Consider the following 20163-nt stretch of genomic DNA (forward strand, 5'->3'; position numbering starts at 1 on the left):
ATGGTTCAAAAGTCAAAACTATAAAAAAAAATAAAAACACTCAGAGGTAGTACCGCTATCTCCGTCTCTCACACTGTTCCTGCCCACACCCGGAAGGTCACCATTTTTATTCATTTCAGAGACGATTTTTCCTATAGTTGATTTTGCAAAAAAGGTAAAAATCATTTCTCTTTCTCTTATTTTTATATAAAGGATAGCACAGTAGGTATACGCCACATCACATGTCTTTGTTCACTTACCATACTCTGGAAACCACTGCATATGGGTGTGTACGGGTTTGTATCATTCTCCTGATAGCTGCATGAGACTTGCTATGTGGATATGCTATGGTTTATTCAGGCAGGGTGCTATGGACACTTTGGTTGTTCCCATTACTTGCTATGACAGCTAATACTGGAGCCAGTAGCCTCGTGCTTATGCGGTTTGGTATTTGTGCAGTTGTATTTTCATGGTAAATTCCTACAAGTGGGATTGCTGGGGTCAAAAGACAAACAAACACGCAGTTTTGTTAGATGTCAACAGACGCTCCTCCTCAGAAGTTGGATCATTTTACATTTTCACTAGCAATGTGGATTCCTTCATCTTACCACCAAATATGAGAAAGGAAACAGTATTATTTTTCCTATTTTACAATAAGGAATTTGAGGCTCCCCTAGAATTTATAATAGGTATATAAAATATAATTGATTATAATTAATATGTGTGAAATATAGTAATACAATTGATATGTAATATGATTAATGACATATAATACATATATTACTTAATATGGTAAATGGACTTGCACTGTAGGAAAGACTGACGTGTCTCAGGAATGAGTGCCTGTATTTTGTGTGCATTTCTAGAAGCCTCAGTATCTGGTTCCTCAGGTGATAAGAAGCTAGAAGGATGCTGCACGTTGCTAGGGACAGGTGCATGTATAGTAACAAGATGCAACACACGAGATCTAGAAAAGAGGGAAGTGAGAAGAAAAGTATAAAAGGCAGTAAACAACAAGGCAACCATCCAGAGTCATTTAGTGGAAGGGTAAGAAACTGTACACACCTTAGCAGGTCCTGAAAGCATCATTAACTAGAGCTCAGTACGTTTTGAGGTTTACAAAGATGACCTTGAGATATGACACAAGGTGAGGAGAAATGCAGTTGTGGTTTGTGAATGCCTGTGTTGACTTAGGCCTTGTGCTGATATCCTTCATTCCTGCAGTGAGTCACCAAATCCTGCAGTGTTGGTGCTTTTTAATATGGCTTAGAGAACTCTGAGGCTCAGAGAGTTCAAGGAACCTGTCCCAGGCTGTCAAGCAACAAGTGGCAGAGCCAGTAAATCGATCCTGAAGTCTCACCCACGATTTCTTTCCCCTGACCATCTATTAGATAATCCTACAACGTACCAAACCTCCCCAACACCGTCTGTGCTTTATTTTTTCTATGGCATTCATCATCATCTGAAATGCTGTGTGTGCATGTGTGTGTACATAAGTCCACAGACACACACACGTTTATTGTCTGCCAAGCACATAGTAGGTGCTTATTAACTATTTCGTGAGTGAATGTCTCATATCAAAGTCCATGCCTCTTCCCCATATCTCAGGGCCTGCTTATATGCACTGTTTAAGAAGGGGAGGATAGGTGTAACTTATGCTATCTGTACTCAGATCCAACTCATACTGACTTGCTAGAGCTTCTCCTTAGCCTCTTTTCTCACCTCTTAGTTATGTTATACCATAGTCATCGCTCAAAATTGTCACATTGGCGACTTTACACCATGGATACCAGCAAACATGTCGGTGTTTTGTTTTTGCTAGGAAGTTGGTTGTGAAACATTTACTGATGCATCACTGCAGAGTTCCATTAAAAAGATATATTTGTGGGGTGCCTGGGTGGCCCAGTCGGTTCAGCATCCGACTCCTGATTTTGGCCCAGATCACGATCTCAGGGCTGTGAGATCCAGCCCCTGCTTAAGATTCTCTCTTTCCCCTTCCCCCTGCTGCACTCCTTGCATGCACTCTCTCTTAAAAAAAAAAAAAAGATAAATATATGACATCTTAAAATGTAAAAAATTATCCAGAAAAAAAATCTTTCCTTCCACAAGACTGGGACGTCTGTCATGTCTCCATCAGACACACTTATAGATTCTGGTGACCTTCAAATCATTTTCAAATTATTTTGATTTTTCTTAAGTTAGTTCTGAGTCTGTTTAGAATGAACCAACCAGCCAACAAATATGGCCCCTGGAATGGAGAGGTCAAAAAAAAAAAAAAAAAAAGACCTAGACAAGAGAAACAGGATGGGAACCTCTGTTGACTCTTCAGAGCTCTGCTCTTTCTGCACGAACTTCCTGATTTCCCATGACTGCCCGCAGGGTTCACCACTACCAGCCCCACTTTCCAGATATGCAAATGGGAAGAAGAAAGGAAAGCAGGAAAGGAGAAACCTTCCCTTGATTACACTCTGTCCCCTTTATGTTGAAATGAAAATTTCCCTTAAATTACCACCTGACTTTTAGGCACAAGAAAACATCTGGTTTAATTACAGTGAATTTACATGAACCTACTGACAAGAAGCACAGTTAAAATTAGCAATTTTAGTGTGCTTTTTTTTTTAAGGGAATGAAATTATAAAGTAATTAACCTTTGTTGTAGAACTCTGTCAGAAGGATGGAAAGTTCTGTGCTGTTAGATACAAGAAGAAATGAAATTGTGGGGAGGGAATTTGTGGGCTCATTAAAGAAGTATAAAGAAAAAAAAAGACTAAAGTAACACAGAATGAGAAGATAAGAAGAAAGCAGAATCTTTCTCCAAGAAATCTTTTCATGATGAGAGAGAGAGAGAGGGGTGGGAAGGACCCAGTTGAATCAAAAGAAAGTAAGTCTGCTTCGTTGGAAGGACATCTTGACCTGGAGAGCAGTAGTGTGGTGTGGCCAAAAGAGCCTTGGTCCCCAGCAGAGGGGACCTGGCTTTGCCATTCACAGGTGGTGATACTGTTTTTCAGCCATTCTGAACCCGCGTCTACTAGAATATGGACAAAAGGGCCAATTCAGAAAATACCTTGGAATCGGAAGGATGTGGGCTCTATTCAGGCTCCATCCACGACATTGTTATGCAGCCTTTGTTACTCAAATACCTGGCAGGGCAGTGTCCCTGTCTGTGAAATGGGGTGATAATACCACCAACCCCTTTAGAGTGTTGTACATGAAAGTCTGTATACAAAGCCTTCAACTTACTCTCTGCCAAGAGGACACACTCAGCGGTGCGGCCAATATCAGACATGGAACGCAGATTTTAATCAACAGAATGTAAAAAGAAACCAAAGCAAGGATCTTTGAAAAATATCTGTTAGTCATGGGCAAGGGGCCATTTTAGAATAACCTGTAATACCTCTGTAAACTCCATCTCAAATATCTCACTCTGACTCTAGAAATGAATGTGTGTGCCAGGGTTCCAATAAAATTTTATTTAAAACAAGCAGCTGGTTGCATTTGGCTGTAGCCATAGTTTTCTGACCCTCGATCCATACTGATTCCCCCTAATTATTTCCTCTAATATCTTGGCTTTACAATCCAGCAATATACTAATGGTTTCCCCAATTGGTGTCCAGGGCTGGACCTCTCCCCTGCCCTCCAGAGTCATTTATCCACCTGCCTCTTCAGCCTGGCCAGCTGGATTGCTAATCAGTCTCTGGAATTAAACATGTCCAGAGCTGACCTCCCCAATCACCCCTCGGCCACCACCAAACTCATTCTTCCCACAGTCTTCTCCATCTCCGTTAATCCCAACTGCCTTTTATTAGTAGCTTGAGTCAAAAACCTTGATTGCTCACTTTTATCATACCCAAAGGCCCTAAATACCTTTCAACATGGATTCTCTGTGGTTGGCACCCCTTTGCTTTGGGCGAAGCAGCAGCTCTGCATATTTCCCACATCCCATCCATCAGCACATTCTCTTGGCTTATCTTTCAGTCAATAGCATGGCCTTGACCATTGCTTACAGCCTTTACTCCTTGCTCTTTGGTCCAGGCCACTGTGATGTCCCACCTGGATTATTACACTACTCTCTTAAATGATCATTCAGCTTCAGCTCTGGCCCCTACACTCTTTTCTCAGCACAGCAGCCAGGGTGATCTTGTGAACCCATGAGGCAAATCATATCATTAACCCTCTGCTCAGAACCTTCCAACGGTTTCTCATGGCACTGTAATGAAAAGCCCTAGTCCTTACAGTGGCTTTTGGGGCCCCACGTGGCCACAACTCCTTCTGGCTGCCTCTCTGGCCTCATCTCCTTCTGCCTATGCTTTACTACAGAGGTCTAATTGTTGTTCTTCTCAGATATGCCAGCTGTGTTCCTCCCTCAGCACCTTTGTGAGGGCCATTTCTGCTGGCTGGAATGATCTTCCCCCAAATAAACAGAGTGGTTCCTTCACCTGTTTCAAGTCAATGTCACTTTTCAGGGAGATCTTCCTCGATCTTTCTATGAACAACTAGAAGCCTCAGGCACCACACTTTCTCTCTTCTCTGCTTCATGTCTCTCATTAGCATTTATCATTGGATGTACTATGTATTTCATTATACATTTTAGTATTTGTCTTCTCTCACTGGAATGCACACAGAGGAGACCACTTTTTTTTTTCTCTTTGTTTACTGCATATTTTCAAGCACCCAGAAGAGTGCCAGGTAGAGAATAGGCATGCAGTAAATAAGTTATTGAATGAATGAATCTCGAGTCCTCAGAGACAAAATAGATTTTAAAATTATTTACCATAGAAATCAGAAGATGCTTGTAGAAAGCTATTTAATCTACTCAGTAAGTTATGGGAAGGATATGGCTTTTATGATGAGCAGTATAACACCATTCAGAAAGAGTAGAGGCAAGAACACCAAGGAAAATACGAATAATCCTGATTCTGCAGAAAAGCAAATTGGTGATCTCCAGGCTACACTAGAGCAGTTCTCAGAGAATGTGATGGGACCAGGGGGAGGAGCAAACACAGAGTAACACTACCTTTGTGCCAGGCACTTTGCTCAGCACTTCACTTGTGCTGATATATTGATGATTCAATATCTATCTACACAACACCTATGAAGTAGGGACTATTTCATCCTCATTTTAAAGGAAACTGGGGCATAAAGAGGTTAAGCAACTTGCTCCAGATTATATGGCAAGAGATGGCAACAACAAGAACAGGACACAAACCCAGGCAGTCTGGCTCAGTCTATGGTCTTCGTCATCGTGCAGTGCTGACTTTTGGGTTTACAGGATGGAAGTGAGAGTTGCCATTCAAGGTGGTGATCTGATTCTTAAACACCTTCCCAAAGAACACCTTTAAACCTGCCCTGGGAACTAGAAGAGGCTGCCATCCCCAGGCCAGAAGAAAGGAATGCAATGCGGTGTTGAGAAAGGGGGACCTACATGGGGAAAAGTTGACTGAGCTGTAACTTCATTTAAGAAACCACTTCCTCACCCTGGGGCCCCAAGAGGGAAGGCTTCCAAGTCCAACTGCATTAATAACCTCAAACTCTGACCAGGGTTCAAGGCAAGGGTGAGCTTATGGAGCTGGTGGACAGAGTGAGGGTCTGGAGAGCAGGGGATGGCATCTTTATATGTCAGTCCACAGTGCAGAGAATGAGAGCTCTCTCTCTAAGCCTGCATATGGTAAATAAGGAAAAGAGAAGGATTTAAAGAGAGGCTGGTTTTGGGAAGAGATGCTCCAGTTAAAGATAGGGGCTATGTTTTGGGTGACTTAAGGCTGCCCTTAAAGGTACCAAAACTGTTCTCTCTCTGACAAGAAGCTTCCTGCCGCCTGGCTATTTTCCTTCTCAAACCTCCCTATCCCACCCTCAATCATGTAGACCTCTTATCTGGCCAAGTAATAGATGGGTGTATCTAAATTCTGTCCTTTCCCTCTGGGTTAGAAATATTTGGAACAGGGACTCCTATAATCACTAGCAGCACACATCTCGACCTACCAAACTAAACTGTCTCGTTGCACCTTTCGTAAGGCTACATAAGGAAAGATTATTGGACAGATGAAAACATGCTTTCATTCTTATTAAAGGGGACTAATCTGATAATGCAAAGCAAATGTCCCCTGAGCATTATAGCAAGAAGCAAGATTTTAAAACGGAATAAAACACTAATCCACATTCTCACCAGAATATATAAATAAATGCTGGGATAAAATGTGTACATGGAATGGAAGTCAATAATGTAAAGAGGTTAGTTCTCCCAGACTGATCTTTATAAAAGAGTTTAGCACTATTTACTGTATTATGATTTTTATTTAATAATAAACCCTATAGTTCTTAGGGATGTATGTTTAGGAAATAAAAATTATAATGAAAAGCAAGATTCATTATTATGAAGTTAAGGTTACCTTTTGAGGGCATAAAATTGATTATTCATAAGTTAATGAGATGTATATTTGTTTTATACACTTGTGCTTATTTCACAAAAGGATAAAATAAGGATACTGAATACCCTTTTATACTGATAAATTTTACCACTTGTGGAATATGGAAAAATTATTGGGAAAATATAACTTTAAAACTTGACTCAGCACGCACACACAAAACTTATGTAATTTCACAGCAAATGGAGAAATAGAATCAGTAGTTTAATAAACTTCTCAGCAAAGAAAACACCAGTTCCGAATGGTCTTAAAGTACAATCAGACACTCAGGGCAGTGCTGTCTCTGATCTTACATATGCACTTTCACAGAGCAAAAAAAGAAGTAATACTTAACTCTTCATTTTATGACACTAGTGTAACCTTGATGTCAAAATTGGACAAGCTTATTATCAGAAAAAGAAAAATTAAATTCATATATCCCCAAAAAATTTTAGCAGACAATCCATTGCTGTATACAACTAGGAAAATATTAGTTTATTTTAGAATATCAATATTGGTTCAACATTAGTAGATCCATTAATGTAATTCCCTACATTAAGAGAGGGACAAAAATGTATCGTTATTATAAAAGACACAGAAAAGCATCAGTTAAAGTTCAGCATGATTTAAAAAGAAAATATCTTTGTATACCAAGAATAAAAAGGACCTTCTTATCCTGATAAAGGGAACTAAGATATCTACAAATGCCATAGTTGAGGATGAAATAATAAAATCATTTTCTTTAACATTGGAAAGCACACAGATACTTAACCATTATCTCCGCTAAATATCATATTGATGGCTCTGGTTGAACACAGGAAAATTAAATAGAGTTAAAAGATTGGAAGAGAACAAAACTATTATCAACTGCAATGCTATGACTATTTACATAGATAACCCAAAGAAATTTGTACTCAAATTATTAGAATTAAGAGAATGTGACATATTTGACAAAAGTTGGCATTTAAAAGCCAATTGCATTTCTAATCACCCAATAAGTAAATGGTATGTTTTTAAAGATACTATTTACAATAGCAATAAAAATATAGGGTATTTAGGAATGAACCTAACATAAGATTTCAAGATGTAGAGTATATGTAAGTGTAGAAAGAATTGAAAGAGATTAAAAAAGACCTAAATGAGAGATAAGCATGTTAATGGGTGGGAAAACTCAATATTATCAAGACATGATATAGAAAGACATAAATTATTCCCATTTGATCTTTAATTCATGCAATTCCAATTTAGAAACAAGACATTTTTCAAAAATGTACAAGGTCATCCTAAAATGTTTATGCCAGAGAAAAGGCAAGAATAGCTGAGATAGTCCTGAACACGAAGTACAAATCTGCAGGTCTTGCTCTACCAGATATCAAGATTCACAAATCTTTGTTTCTTAGGCAGATGTGGTATTGAAAGGGGGGAGAGTCTAATAGAAAAAGTGAAGAAAACAGAACATAGAAATAGACCCATGTGTGTATGTGGAAATGTGATGGGAGGCAAAGGTATGATGGAGATCAGTTGAGTAAATAAATTTTTCTTTTTCATTAAGTGGTGGTAGAATAGAGAGAAGAATTAGAATTGGATCCCTGCCTCATACCATACATGGAAACACAATTACAAATGAGTTGAACACATTTTATGAAAGTCATAACTTTAAAATTATTTGAATATAATTTAAGAAAATATTCCTATGACCCAAGAGAAAGTATTTCTTAAATAAGATTCTTTTGTTAGAGTTTATTATTTTTGCTTGGGTTTATCTGACCTTGGGATAATGATCCAAATGCAAGTAGTTGATTTAAGAAGTGGTCTGGGACACACTCATTCTGAAGAGTGGAAGGGAAGGGAAGGAAGCCAGTATTGGTGTGTTATCAAGAAAATTACCTTGTGAATAACTGGGTTGTAAAATCGTGCCACTCAAAGTGTGATCCAGGGACCAGGACTGACTTATGAACTCTTCCTGGTCCATGACAAGATAATTATAGAAATAGAGATTCAGTATTTTGAAAGGAGGAGTTCGCATTTTTTTATGTTTTTAAATTTCGCCTTTACTTTTTAATTTTACTTTCCTATTTTTTGGTTTTGTATTTTATGATAATAATCATCCACAACTGATTGAAAACAACAACCATCACAACAATAATAGTCACTTTTATTGGAGGTAGTTTGAAAAGTATTAGTAGAATATGTCTCAGAGTTAACCCAACCAAGCAGTGGGGAGTCTAGGATATTCATCCATTAACTTCCTTTCTTTCATTGCTTGAAGGATGCTTTAGGGGTGTTAACTCTCTGAGACTCTTACTTGCCCTGTGTGGAGACCAAATTTGCTTTCACAGCCTTCAGGTAGAGTAACAGGTGGTTTGCAGTAAGCATTAGTGTATGGGCAGGGCTCCCACAGCATCTGCTACTAAGTCTGTCGGGTTTTTTTCCAGATTTATTGAGGTATACTTGATAAATAAAATTGTATATATTTAAAATGTACAACAGCATGATTTAACATACATATACATTGTGAAATGATTACTACCATCAAGTTACTAAGTCTTTCTCCTCTAGAAAAGATCTGATAATTTTGACTACATTAAAATTAAGAACTTATCTTTATCCGAAGGTAGCATAAAGAGAAAGAGAAAACACACAAGCTGAGAGAAGATTTTTATAGCACATGTAGCCAATAAAAGGATCAGTAAGAAGAATATACAAAGAACATCTACAAATCAATAAGAAAAGGACAGTAATATTCAATAAACATTAAAGATGCTTAGCCTCTTTAGTAAATGGCTAAAAGCAAATAAAACCTCAATGAAGTGTTAGTTTATGCCTACTAAATGGTCTAGAATTTTAAAATCTGACAATACTAAGTGTTTGTAAGGATTTAGAGAAGTAGGACCTTTCAGAATATTGCTGGAGGGAGTATAAATTGTTACCACCACTTTGGAAAACAATTTGACTTTACTCAGTAAAGCTGAAGACATTTATACCCCTAATCTACCTATCCTATCCCCAGGTACACCTGAGTGAAATCTTATAAATAGTCAGCTGAATGTCCAAAAGTATTCATTGGAGCTGTGTTCTAAGATAGCTCTTCAGAGAAGTAGCTCTGTCATCCGTCTATGGTACCTCTCACCATCTACTGAATGACAAAATAAGACTGTATTCATAAAATGAATGAAATAAAACTACGTGCATCAACACGGATGAATCTCAAACAATGTTGAGTGACAAATGCAAATCATATAATACAAATATTCTGTTTCCTGTACATATAAAGAAGACCAGAGGAAACCAAATGATATCTTATCTTGGGATACATGTATATATTTAGAACTCCAAATAAAAATAAAGAGACTGATTAACATAAAATTCAGGTTAGTTACATGATTGTTTTTTGTTTTTGAAAGGGGGAGAGAGAAGTTAGCAGTATGGGGCACACAGGGTGCTTCAGTGATACAGTGATGTTTTATTTCTTAGAGGCGATAGTGGGTACATATGTGTTTCCTTCATAATTATTTTATAAACTATAGATTTATTAGATGTACTTTTGTCTTCTAGATTTCACAAGAGAAGCTTTTTAATAGAGTCAAAAGTCATATGAACAAAAGCAGTAAAGTCCTAGGAACGCAATTTGTAAGAAATTTTAAAAACATTAAGTGAGGGACATAAAAAAGGAATGTCAATAAGTGAAGATTTATATGGCATGATTGGTGGGAGGACCCATTATAAAAAGGCGTCATTTGCCCCTCAGAGAAGTGAAGAATACAACTAGAATAAAAGTTCTGATGGAACACTTTTGAAGTTTTGTAAAATTTTTCTGAAGTTCTGGAAAAATACATGGATAGTGAGAGCCCAGGAAACTTTGCGAAAAAAGAATAATAAAAGAAAAGAACTTTTTCTGTCAACTATTCAAACGTATTCTATGAACACAGCAGAGAGATGAGATACTGTCAGAATAAGAGGCTGGGGCTCACTGAAATAGAACAGGGAGCCACACAGCACATGTCAGCATATAAAATAATCGAACATGCTAGCAAAATGGCATTTTAAATCACTGGGGAAAGTTCTGACTGGTCAATTAATTGTCCTAAGAAAACTGTAAAGAACTATAGTTAGATTTCTACTTTGTGCAACGTATAAAATACATTCCAGATGGATTCATGAGTTAGGTTTAAAAGGAAGGTGGGGATAGATCACATAGAAAATACAGATGACTAGTCTTCTGATCTGGGGTGAGAAAGAGAATTTGCTCCCAACTGGAATTGGAGGAGGAAAACAGGTTCCCTGAGTGCTAGCAGCTTGATGCTCTCACGCACAGCCTCCCCTGGATAGACCCTTGTGAAGACTGGCATCTGCATTTCTTCATTCAGCTCACTTTGCACCTCTTAAAGCTTCTCGAAATTCCTGACTGTTGGTAGATGGTTTCACCCTGGCTTCTCAAGAAGATGGAGCCCCAAGGACACCTCAACTCTCCGCTCCAAAGCAGCAGCACATTTTCTTGTCTTCTCTCACAAGAGGGAAGGTGTTTCTCTCTACCCACCGCCATTCCTATCTTTTCAGGACAGGACCACTCCAGTCATTTCCTGTGTCTTTTCCATTCTTCTATCTCTTACTTCAGTTTTGGGGTTTTCCTGGTTGCCTGCAATCCTGCCATAACCCGCACTGCTGTGGTCTGTAGTCTATCCTTGCTCTTCCTGCATCCCTGCACCTCACAGCCCAAATCGCTGACTTATGTGGGCACAGTCCCTCACCTTTGGCTCTCTCCTCCGTCCACAGCAGGAGGGCTGTGAGGCCACCTTTCCCCCTCAGTTACTCTCATGTTGGTCCCAGGTAACCTTGAAGACAGTACATTCAGTTCTGTGACTATCCAGTCACATCTGTCACTATGAACCAGTCCCTTCTAGATTCTCCTTTGACTGCTTCCATGACAGCCCCCATTCCTGGTTCAGAGGTTCCTCTCTGAACATGGCTCCTCAGTTTCTTTGTTTCCTTCTGATTGTCAAGATTGTGTTTCCTCTTGACTTTGTTGGCTCCCCTCTAAGCAGTCACCCTATCTCGTCTATCCAGCTGCTACTCAGTGTTGCCATTTGGGTGTTCTACACACACCTCAGACAAAGCATCACAAAACCCACCAGCTTCCTTTCCAAAACTAGCCCTCCTGTAAGGCTCCCTTTCTATGAACAGTACTCTGACCCACTCCACGTGTCTAAAAGAGATGAGCTGGGGGGTCTTCCTTGACACATCGCCTCCCTGTTTCACCCTTACCCATCACCACCAAATCACATTCGCTTAGCAGCTGCAAATCTCGGGCACTGTCTGCTTCTCTTCTGTACCACCATCTCCCCATTGATGAGTTACCATCCTTTCTTCCCAGGATGGCCTTGCTTCTTCCATTGTTATCCTTACAAAGCAACCAACCACATTCCAGTACCTACCCTCTGCACTTTTGCCCTAGGCACTTTTACTAATCTATCGTCTTTTATCTTCCACTTAGTATCCTGATTTACCAGACTAGATTTTCTCTGCTTGTTAGAATTCTCCTAATACTTTGTGCTCAAAGTCCTGATATTTATGGCAAGGATGAATAGATAAGGGAAAGCAATTAGAGATCTGACAACTTAGAAGATTCTAGATACCTAAAAGATTCAAGAAGCAAGTGAAAAAGTGACAAAAAAATATTTGTAACCTATGCAAAAAAAAAACAGCTTATGTCTTTAGAAGCAGATTATAATTACAAACCCATAAGACAACGATGGACAAAAATGAAGAGCCATAGAAGAAAATGAGAACAGGGTTATAAAGAGCATGTTCATAAAAGAAACAATGCAAATGGCCAATTAAACTGAAAAAAAAATCTGCATCTCCAGTTTTCTAAAAAGGATACACACACATACACTTAATTTTTTAAATAGTCAGTGTTGGCAAGGATCGGGAATAGTCATGTTCTTCTTCTGGGGAACTCAGAATGGTACAAACTCTGTGGAAGGCAATCTGACAGTGCGTGTCAAAAGCCTTAAAAATTAAATTGTTCATCTACTTTGACCCAATAAATTAATTTCCAAGAATTTATCTTAGGGATATCAGCAGAGTTTCATGAAAATACTTACTTATAAGAATTCTCATTGCAGTGTTACTTATAATCATAAAAAATTCAAACCAATTTTAATGCCCAGTAATAATGGTGACTATAATGGGGCATTAAAATGCATGGCCCCAAAGAACATTTAAAGATTTTTTGAAAATCTGTGTTTCATTCAGTGATAAAAGAAGGTCACAATACAATATGTGCCGTAGGAGTTTAATTTTTAAAAATATGTATATGCATAGGCATAAAAATACTGGAAAAATATCTCTAGTTATGGGGATTATGAGTGATTTTGTTCTTTTCTTTTTTTACCCTTTCTGTGTATTCTTAATATTCAACATATTCTGTGTATCATGTCCATAATGAGAAAAACTAAATATATTTTAATTTAACAATAGGGAACTGATTGCAACATATGGCCAAGGCTATATTGAGAGAGGCATAGCGTGATGATTAAGAGTATATGCTTTGAAGTCACAGACAGGTGCTCAGTTCCCTCTTTACAACTTAAGAGCCGGATGACCTTGAGCAAGTTATTTAATTCTCTTAGCCTCAGTTCTCTTATCAGCACAAGGAGATAATACATACTGGGCAGAGCTGTTTTGTGGCTTAAATGAAATATGTATGTAAAATTCTGATCAAAGAGTAAGTGCTTAGTGAAAGTACCTGCTTTTATAATGCCAAAATATAAATAGATCCGGTAATGATTTACATGAATTCATGATTCCCTAGGGGGTTATAACTGGAAGTTTGGAGAACCATTTATTTTATGGTTCAGCATCTTCCAGACTGTCATAATGATGCTGGAATCCAGCAGGAGGATGCTGGCAGGAAAACTGACCTGGGTACAGAATCAGAGTAGGAAAGGTTTTACTCATTAGGGCAAAATGCTGGCATGGGTCATTTATTCACCTACTCGACCAACCAGCAAATGGTTATTAAGCATCTACCATGTGCCAGGCATTGGAGACTCAGCAGTGAGACAAACTAGCTGCCTTATTGGAATGAGACAGACTTCTTGTAAGTGGATTGAGGTTTCAAGACACGTAGATCCTGTTGGATTCAGGATTTAGGAAACTGAGGAATAGTTGGAGCCCCCCCCCCACCATAGTTGGAGACAACTTGGCAGGGTCAGGAAAGTGATAGTGGAGCTCACTTTGCATTCTTCACTTACCAATTCTAAGGCAAGAGTGCGATTCTAGAATCCCACCCGCTGGGAGTGCTGGGGTCTACTGATGTCCTCCGTATGTTGGCCAGTTTAATTCAAGGTCAGACTTGCTCAGTCTGCAAGATAAAAGGCCATTGGCTCTCCGGAAGAGGTGTTAGCAAACTGTGGCCCATGGGTCAACACCAGCCTAATGCCTTTTTTTTTTTAATAAAGTTTTATTGGAATGCAGTCACACCCATTTGTTTTTGTGCTACAAGCACAAAGTTGAGCAATTGCAACAGGTACCATATGGCCCACAGAGCCTGAAGTATTCATTATCCGAGTCTTTATAGGAAAGCTTGGCCAACTGCTGTTCTAGGTCAATGGAGCTGGGGAAATGGGATGGAAGGTGACATCGGGTTCCTAACTTTTCCCTTCTGTAGTTCCAGGAGCTGTTCCCCTAGAATCCATCCAAGGAGGGCCCTTTGAGGAGAAGATCTACATCCAGTGGAAACCTCCTAATGAGACTAACGGGGTCATCACACTCTATGAGGTAAGAAGACCCTTTTGCTGTATAACTTGGCTTGGCTTTACCCAGTTTACTTCGGTGTGAAGTTGATGAATTCCTCCTGTGTGCAGAGCTCCATTGAGGGCATGAAGATGAGTGAGAAACACAACTTACCCAGAGGTTTCTGACAGTGTAGTGGGAAGAAAACACAAGGGCATACAGCTGAGCTGCTTGAGAGCCCCGGGGACAAAGAAAACTGGAAATACCACACGTTGAAGTGATTACTGATCTCTTGAAAGGAGTCGGCACACAGGGAGTAGCCAAGAAGACCCCGCCTGGCAAATAGTAGTGACAGTTCAGTTTGCCCAGAAAACCCCAGTGCTCACGTGATGCTCATCTCACACCTGTCGGTTTCTGGGCTCCCGGGAGCATCCCAGTGTCATTCTCTACACTGGGGCTGCATGATTCTTGAGCCTTAATATCGCTCTGCGGCCCCCGCATATTTTATTGCTGCTCAGGTGATGGTGTCAGAAAGCCCCCTCCCAGCATTAGCAGGGCCTCGTTGTATCAGAGGTGGAGCAGAACCTTCTCCAGCAGGAAGGCCTCCATCAAGCCAACACAACCTGGCTTCCTGAAAACTTAGAACCAAGCGTGTAGAAGTCCATTTCGAAACAAACACAAACAATAGAATTTCAAGAAGGTGGATCGAGCTGAATTCTAGTACAGAGATGCGGTCGAGGTTGACTCTTGCCCCACCCCACATATTCTGAGACCCTGGGAGACTGTGGCACGCGCTGCAGTGGAGAGCTCAGCAGTGCAGAGGGAAGAGTGTGGAAGCCAGAGCTGCAGGGATGGAGCCCAGCGCCCTGGCCACACCGCCACGGTCTCACATGACCTCGGGCAGTTCTTCTCTTTCCAGGCTCGCTTCTTCCCTGCAAAATGGGAGTGGTGATGGTTGCTTCTGGGTTCCTCTAGAGGGCCTGAGGTGGGAAAGGTTCTAAGCATCCCCAGGCTGAAATGCGCTGCAGACAGCGAGGGCCTGTGCAGAAAGGTACTGAGAGGAGCTGAGGTGTACTGAGAGCGAGCAGGGGAAGAATATCCCCACGTAAAGGAGGAAGGTTAAAGAGTATTGGTGAGGGAGAAATATTTAGGTGAGTTTGATGGCCACAAGAGCTCTCAGAGAGACCTAGAAGGACCTCAGAGCTCTCCGAGAAGGGAGAACACCATTGTCATGCACAAGTGCTAAAGGAAACACCTTCAGAAAATGCCTTAGGTCACCACAGTTCATGTTTCTCTAAAGAAGAGCTGTCTAAGGCTCCATCTTGGGCCATGTGGTTGGGAGAAGCTTCCTTCCTGGGGAACCCACTAGAGGAGGGGAGGGACCATACCGACCTTGCCCGCAGCACGGGGTCAGTAGTACCTCACTGGGGAAGAGAGGGACTGGATCCACGACTTAAACAAGCCCCGTCATTTCAAATGTACCTGTCGTTCTTTGTGAAGCAGATGCTGAGTCACACACACACACACACACACACACACACACACACGAAATAGACATCTATGGTGTGTGGCAACCTGCCCTTTGTAAAGCAGAGGGAAGCGACCCAGAACTTAGGGAGTTAAGTTGCTTGGTACTATTGCATAAATGGCTCTCTATGCCAGATGTTCAAGATTTTTGGAATTCACAGGCCAGTAACATTTTAAAAGGTTTGGAGGACCAACATGCAGTTCTTTACCATTTTTTATTAACATCATTTCATAAAATACATCATTTCAAAAATACAGAAAGGACATAATTTAAGAATAAAAGGCAGTCCTTCAAATTGAATAAATTTAGCTCTATGAATAACTCATGAGTCTCCTTATTTTCTCTCTTTTCGCCTTCAATTGAGGACAACTTTGTCCTGAAAAGGCCCTAGTCCTTGTGCCTAGTTGCACTTGGAAACCGCTGGGCTGGGTCATGTGGCAGGTGGAGTCCTATTCCTGCGCAGACCAGCTTCTTCCTTGGGAGTAGTATGCTTCTTCCTCTAACGGGATGTGCAGCGGGTTGGGCTGGGAAACCCGCTCATGCTGTTCTATGAGTAGAAGAGAGGACTAGATGGAGAGAGCAAAGGAGCCATCCCAGGTGTGAGTGGCACACCCTGTTTGAGCAGCAGCTCCTGGAAATTGAGGCCTCATTGTATGGCACGCTCTCTGGAGCTCTGGGCACCCAGATGGGCACAGATTGGAACCCTGCGCCCTTCTTCTCACTTGTGCGTGAGCCCCGAACCTTGCATGTTTTCAAAGGCCAGCCACAGGGGATGCTGGCATTTCTCTGATGGGCAGTCCTGGGCAGAGCTCTGGCAAGACACCTTCGGATAGCTTTTTGGCTGTTATTTGGGTTATGATTACAGAGAGCCAGGGATGGAGGGCTGTAGCTGCGTGACTTGTTTGTGAGCTCTGGGGGTCACCTTTCCAGACTATGCTAAGCTTCTTGGATGTTGCCGTGAAGGGAGCCAAGGAGGTCGTGGGCTGAGGTCATTGTATTTTGAGCATAAACGTGGCCGTGACCATGGGCGTCACAAGCTAGTGGGGCCTCAGAAGGTACGAATGCTGGCTGATGAAGTCCAGCAGCCTCGTTCTGAACCCTAGCTCTGCCACTTGTTTGCTGTGTAACCGTGGGTACGTCATTTATATCATATTGATTTATAAACGTCTATTTATGTTTAATGCTGTGTTTGGCATTTAGAAACAGCATNTTCTGGACCCTAGCTCTGCCACTTGCTTGCTGTGTAACCGTGGGTATGTCATTTATATCATATTGATTTATAAACGTCTATTTATGTTTAATGCTGTGTTTGGCATTTAGAAACAGCATCAATAAACGTTAGCTCTCACAATACATAAAGATAAGAAAATTGAAACTCAGGTCAAGTGTGGAGACCAAGGTCATAGAGCTGAGGTGGCAAATTCGTGGGTCCTGAATTCAAGTGTGGATGCCTTGCCANATTAGCTCTCACAATAAATAAAGATAAGAAAATTGAAACTCAGGTCAAGTATGGAGACCAAGGTCATAGAGCTGAGGTGGCAAATTCGTGGGTCCTGAATTCAAGTGTGGATGCCTTGCCACTTACTCGGTGTGGTCCACGGACCCGCAGCATTGGCATTACCTGGAAACTGGTTGGAAACACAGCATCTCAGGCCCCACCAGACCTCCTAAATTAGAGTCTCCATGTTAGCAGGATTCCTGGGTGGTTCACATGGGCATGAAACTTGGAGAAGCACTGCTCTAGCCCACACCACTGTTTAGAAAATTTCAGCAATTGATAAGAGACTGGGTCCTCCTGAGCAGAGAGATGGGGAGTCCCTTCCACGCTGGGCTCAACCCGTTCCTGCCTCAGAGAGTAAGCAGGAGACCTTGCTTTTAAAGACATTTATAACAGAGTATGTGTTTACGAGGCAATTTCCAAATTTAATTAGATGAAACCAATTTGATTTTTAAAATTAGGTTCTGGTTGTAATTTCTAGAGAAGAACCCATAAATTACAAATCACCCTCTTCTGGTCTCAAATAGTATATTTTGTGACAAAGAAAAATAGGGTAACACAAATGGAAGAGAAATCTAGGAGTCTCTGTACCTTCCTATATGTAATCTTGGACTTGGCAAAGTCAAAAGCCAAGAAAAGGGGCAGAGGTTGTAGTAAAGGAGGGTTATGACTATGTAAATACTGTACATGTTATTCAGTGCAGTAGGTTTGAGTAAATTTTAAAAATTAGGTTTCCTTCCCCATGAGTCTAAGTCACAGCCTCTGGGTTCAACCTTGGACAGTTCTGCCAAATCTGAGTGGCTTTGATTATGGCTCATTCTGTCTCTGGGCTTATGTCCCCTCTTTGTAATACGAAGGTGTCAGATTATTCCCAGGCTTCAACTGGGTAAGAATCAAGAGACAAATAAATCCATGTCAAACCCATAAAATCAAAGGTTTATACCTCATTTTGGAGTTGCTCTGCTATTGAAACCTTGCCTGTGGCCAGAGTCTTTGAACACAAAGCAGCAATGACACTTGAAGAAAAACAGCTAATGCAAAGGCCCTGGGGTAGGAATGACTTTGGCATGTTTAACAAATAGGAAGAAGGTCAGAGTGACTAAAGCTTCATGAGCACGGAGGATGATGATGAGACCAGGTGGGAAATGTGTGGGCAAGCTCAGGTTGTGCAGGGATTCTAGTGTTGGTGCTGTATCCTGAGAGAAATAGAAAGTCCTGGGAGAATTTTAAGTAGAGGAATCAAAGAATCCTATTTATATTTTTTAAAAGATCACCTGGCTTTTGTGTGGCTAATGGGCTGTGGGTACACAGACATCTTGGAGACATCTGGAAAATGTGCCAAAGGGAAGGATATTTCCATCACCTATGTTACCGCAATGAGTGCTCAGCTATTTTTTTCAAGAATTTTATTTATTTATTTGAGACAGAGAGGTACAGGGAGAGAGAGCATGAGCAGGGGGAGAGCCAGAGAGACAGGGAGAAGCAGACTCTCTGCTGAGCCAGGAGCCCCATGTGGGACTTGATCCCGGGATGCTTGGATTATGACCTGAGCCGAAGGCAGACACTTAACTGACTGTGCCACCCAGGTGCCCCGAAGGCTCAGCTATTTATTGGAAAGTGAAAACTTTGTCACATCTGCCTCTTTCCTGCTGCTACTCTGGTCTTTGAGGCCTTTCTTTCAGTCAGGAGTTCTTACCTTGATGCGCTCCCTGGAGCCATGGACCGTGAGACCCTGGGCCTCCCTTCCTTGAGGAATGGGAGTCTCACCCTGACCCTAAGGCCACTCTGGGGCTGTGAAACAGTTTAATTCTTCAGCTGTTAAGACCTCTCTCCCTATCCACTGAAGGGGCAACTCAGAGTGCTCATTAGAGCCCACTGAAGCCAGCCTCACCTGCCCTGTGATAGGAGGCATGGGGTGAATTAGACCATGGCCCTGGATCTTTGGGGATTCGTACTTTAGTGGGACATACAGAGTGTGCCTCTGTGATCAGTTTCCTAACAGAGTGACCCATAGTGCCCAGAGTTGGGTAACGTCAGAGGCCTCACGTCCACAGACCAGCAGATCAACATCGGACACGCAGAATCTCGGGCCCCAGTCCAGAGCCCACTGAATCAGAGTCTGTGTTTTAACAAGATCTCCAGAAGATGCCTGTGCATATACAAGTGTGAGCACCACCTGCCTCAGATGTCTTACAAGTTCACAGCTGGGACCGGGGACGCTCTGCTTGAGGGAAACACTGCAGGCCTTGAAGGAACAATCCTTCCATGTGGCCACTGAATGAACGGAGTGATATCCCTGCTCACATGGGACCCAAGGGCTGAGCGGCTTCACCAGGGGCGTGGACATCGAGCCATTCCCCTAGACCGTTCCAGAGCCCTGCTCGGGTTTGAACGCGATAGCAGGGTTTCCCTATCAAGGGGCCTGCATGTGAAGGTTGGCGTGGCCTCTCCCACTCCGACTCAGCTCTCGTGAACGACACAACTGCCCCAAAACAGACCGTCGCAACTGNACAACTGCAGACGGGCCCTTAGAGCCAGAATGGGGTCACAGAGGAAACAATCCAGCCAGTTGTTTAAAAGCTCTTCAATAAAATCATTCAGAGGCAAGCTGTTCGGAGTTCATGAAAAACAGTAATCAATACACATTTCAATTCAATTAATTGTTCTCGTCTCTGTCCAAAAATAAAAATCACACAATGTGAGGGAATTGGGCCAGAAGATGTTACACTAGCAACTGGGTTAACGAAGTGTGAAAATATTTAAAATTCAGACATGTGAAGCTTCCCAGTAAGCCTTGCTGTGGAGCGCTCAGAATCACCAAGTTTCTAATTACAGTGTATAAATCTGAGAAGCTTAAAGGGAATGAGAGGACCCTAATGAGGCAGGAATGGGTGTCTTGATTATGCTAGAGTTGATTGACATTTATCTTACAAGCTATTCTAGGCGCCTGGCGTTCAGAGTTAAATAAAACACAGACTTCTCCTCAATAAAGCAAGGCGGCATTCCCGTGTGGGAGCGCT

At 41.5% G+C, this 20163-nt stretch overlaps 1 protein-coding gene across 1 annotated transcript in view; it reads left to right on the forward strand.

Annotated features, from left to right (window-relative positions):
* PTPRT (protein tyrosine phosphatase receptor type T) overlaps positions 1-20163 on the forward strand; it is an 813408-nt gene that overhangs the window by 430241 nt on the left and 363004 nt on the right. Inside the window, exon 9 of the mRNA XM_034641590.1 lies at positions 14053-14162. Coding sequence (XP_034497481.1) covers positions 14053-14162 — 110 coding nt within the window. The remainder of the gene's footprint in view (positions 1-14052; positions 14163-20163) is intronic.

The sequence above is a fragment of the Ailuropoda melanoleuca genome, chromosome 13, assembly GCF_002007445.2.
Source record: "Ailuropoda melanoleuca isolate Jingjing chromosome 13, ASM200744v2, whole genome shotgun sequence".
Taxonomy (NCBI): domain Eukaryota; kingdom Metazoa; phylum Chordata; class Mammalia; order Carnivora; family Ursidae; genus Ailuropoda; species Ailuropoda melanoleuca.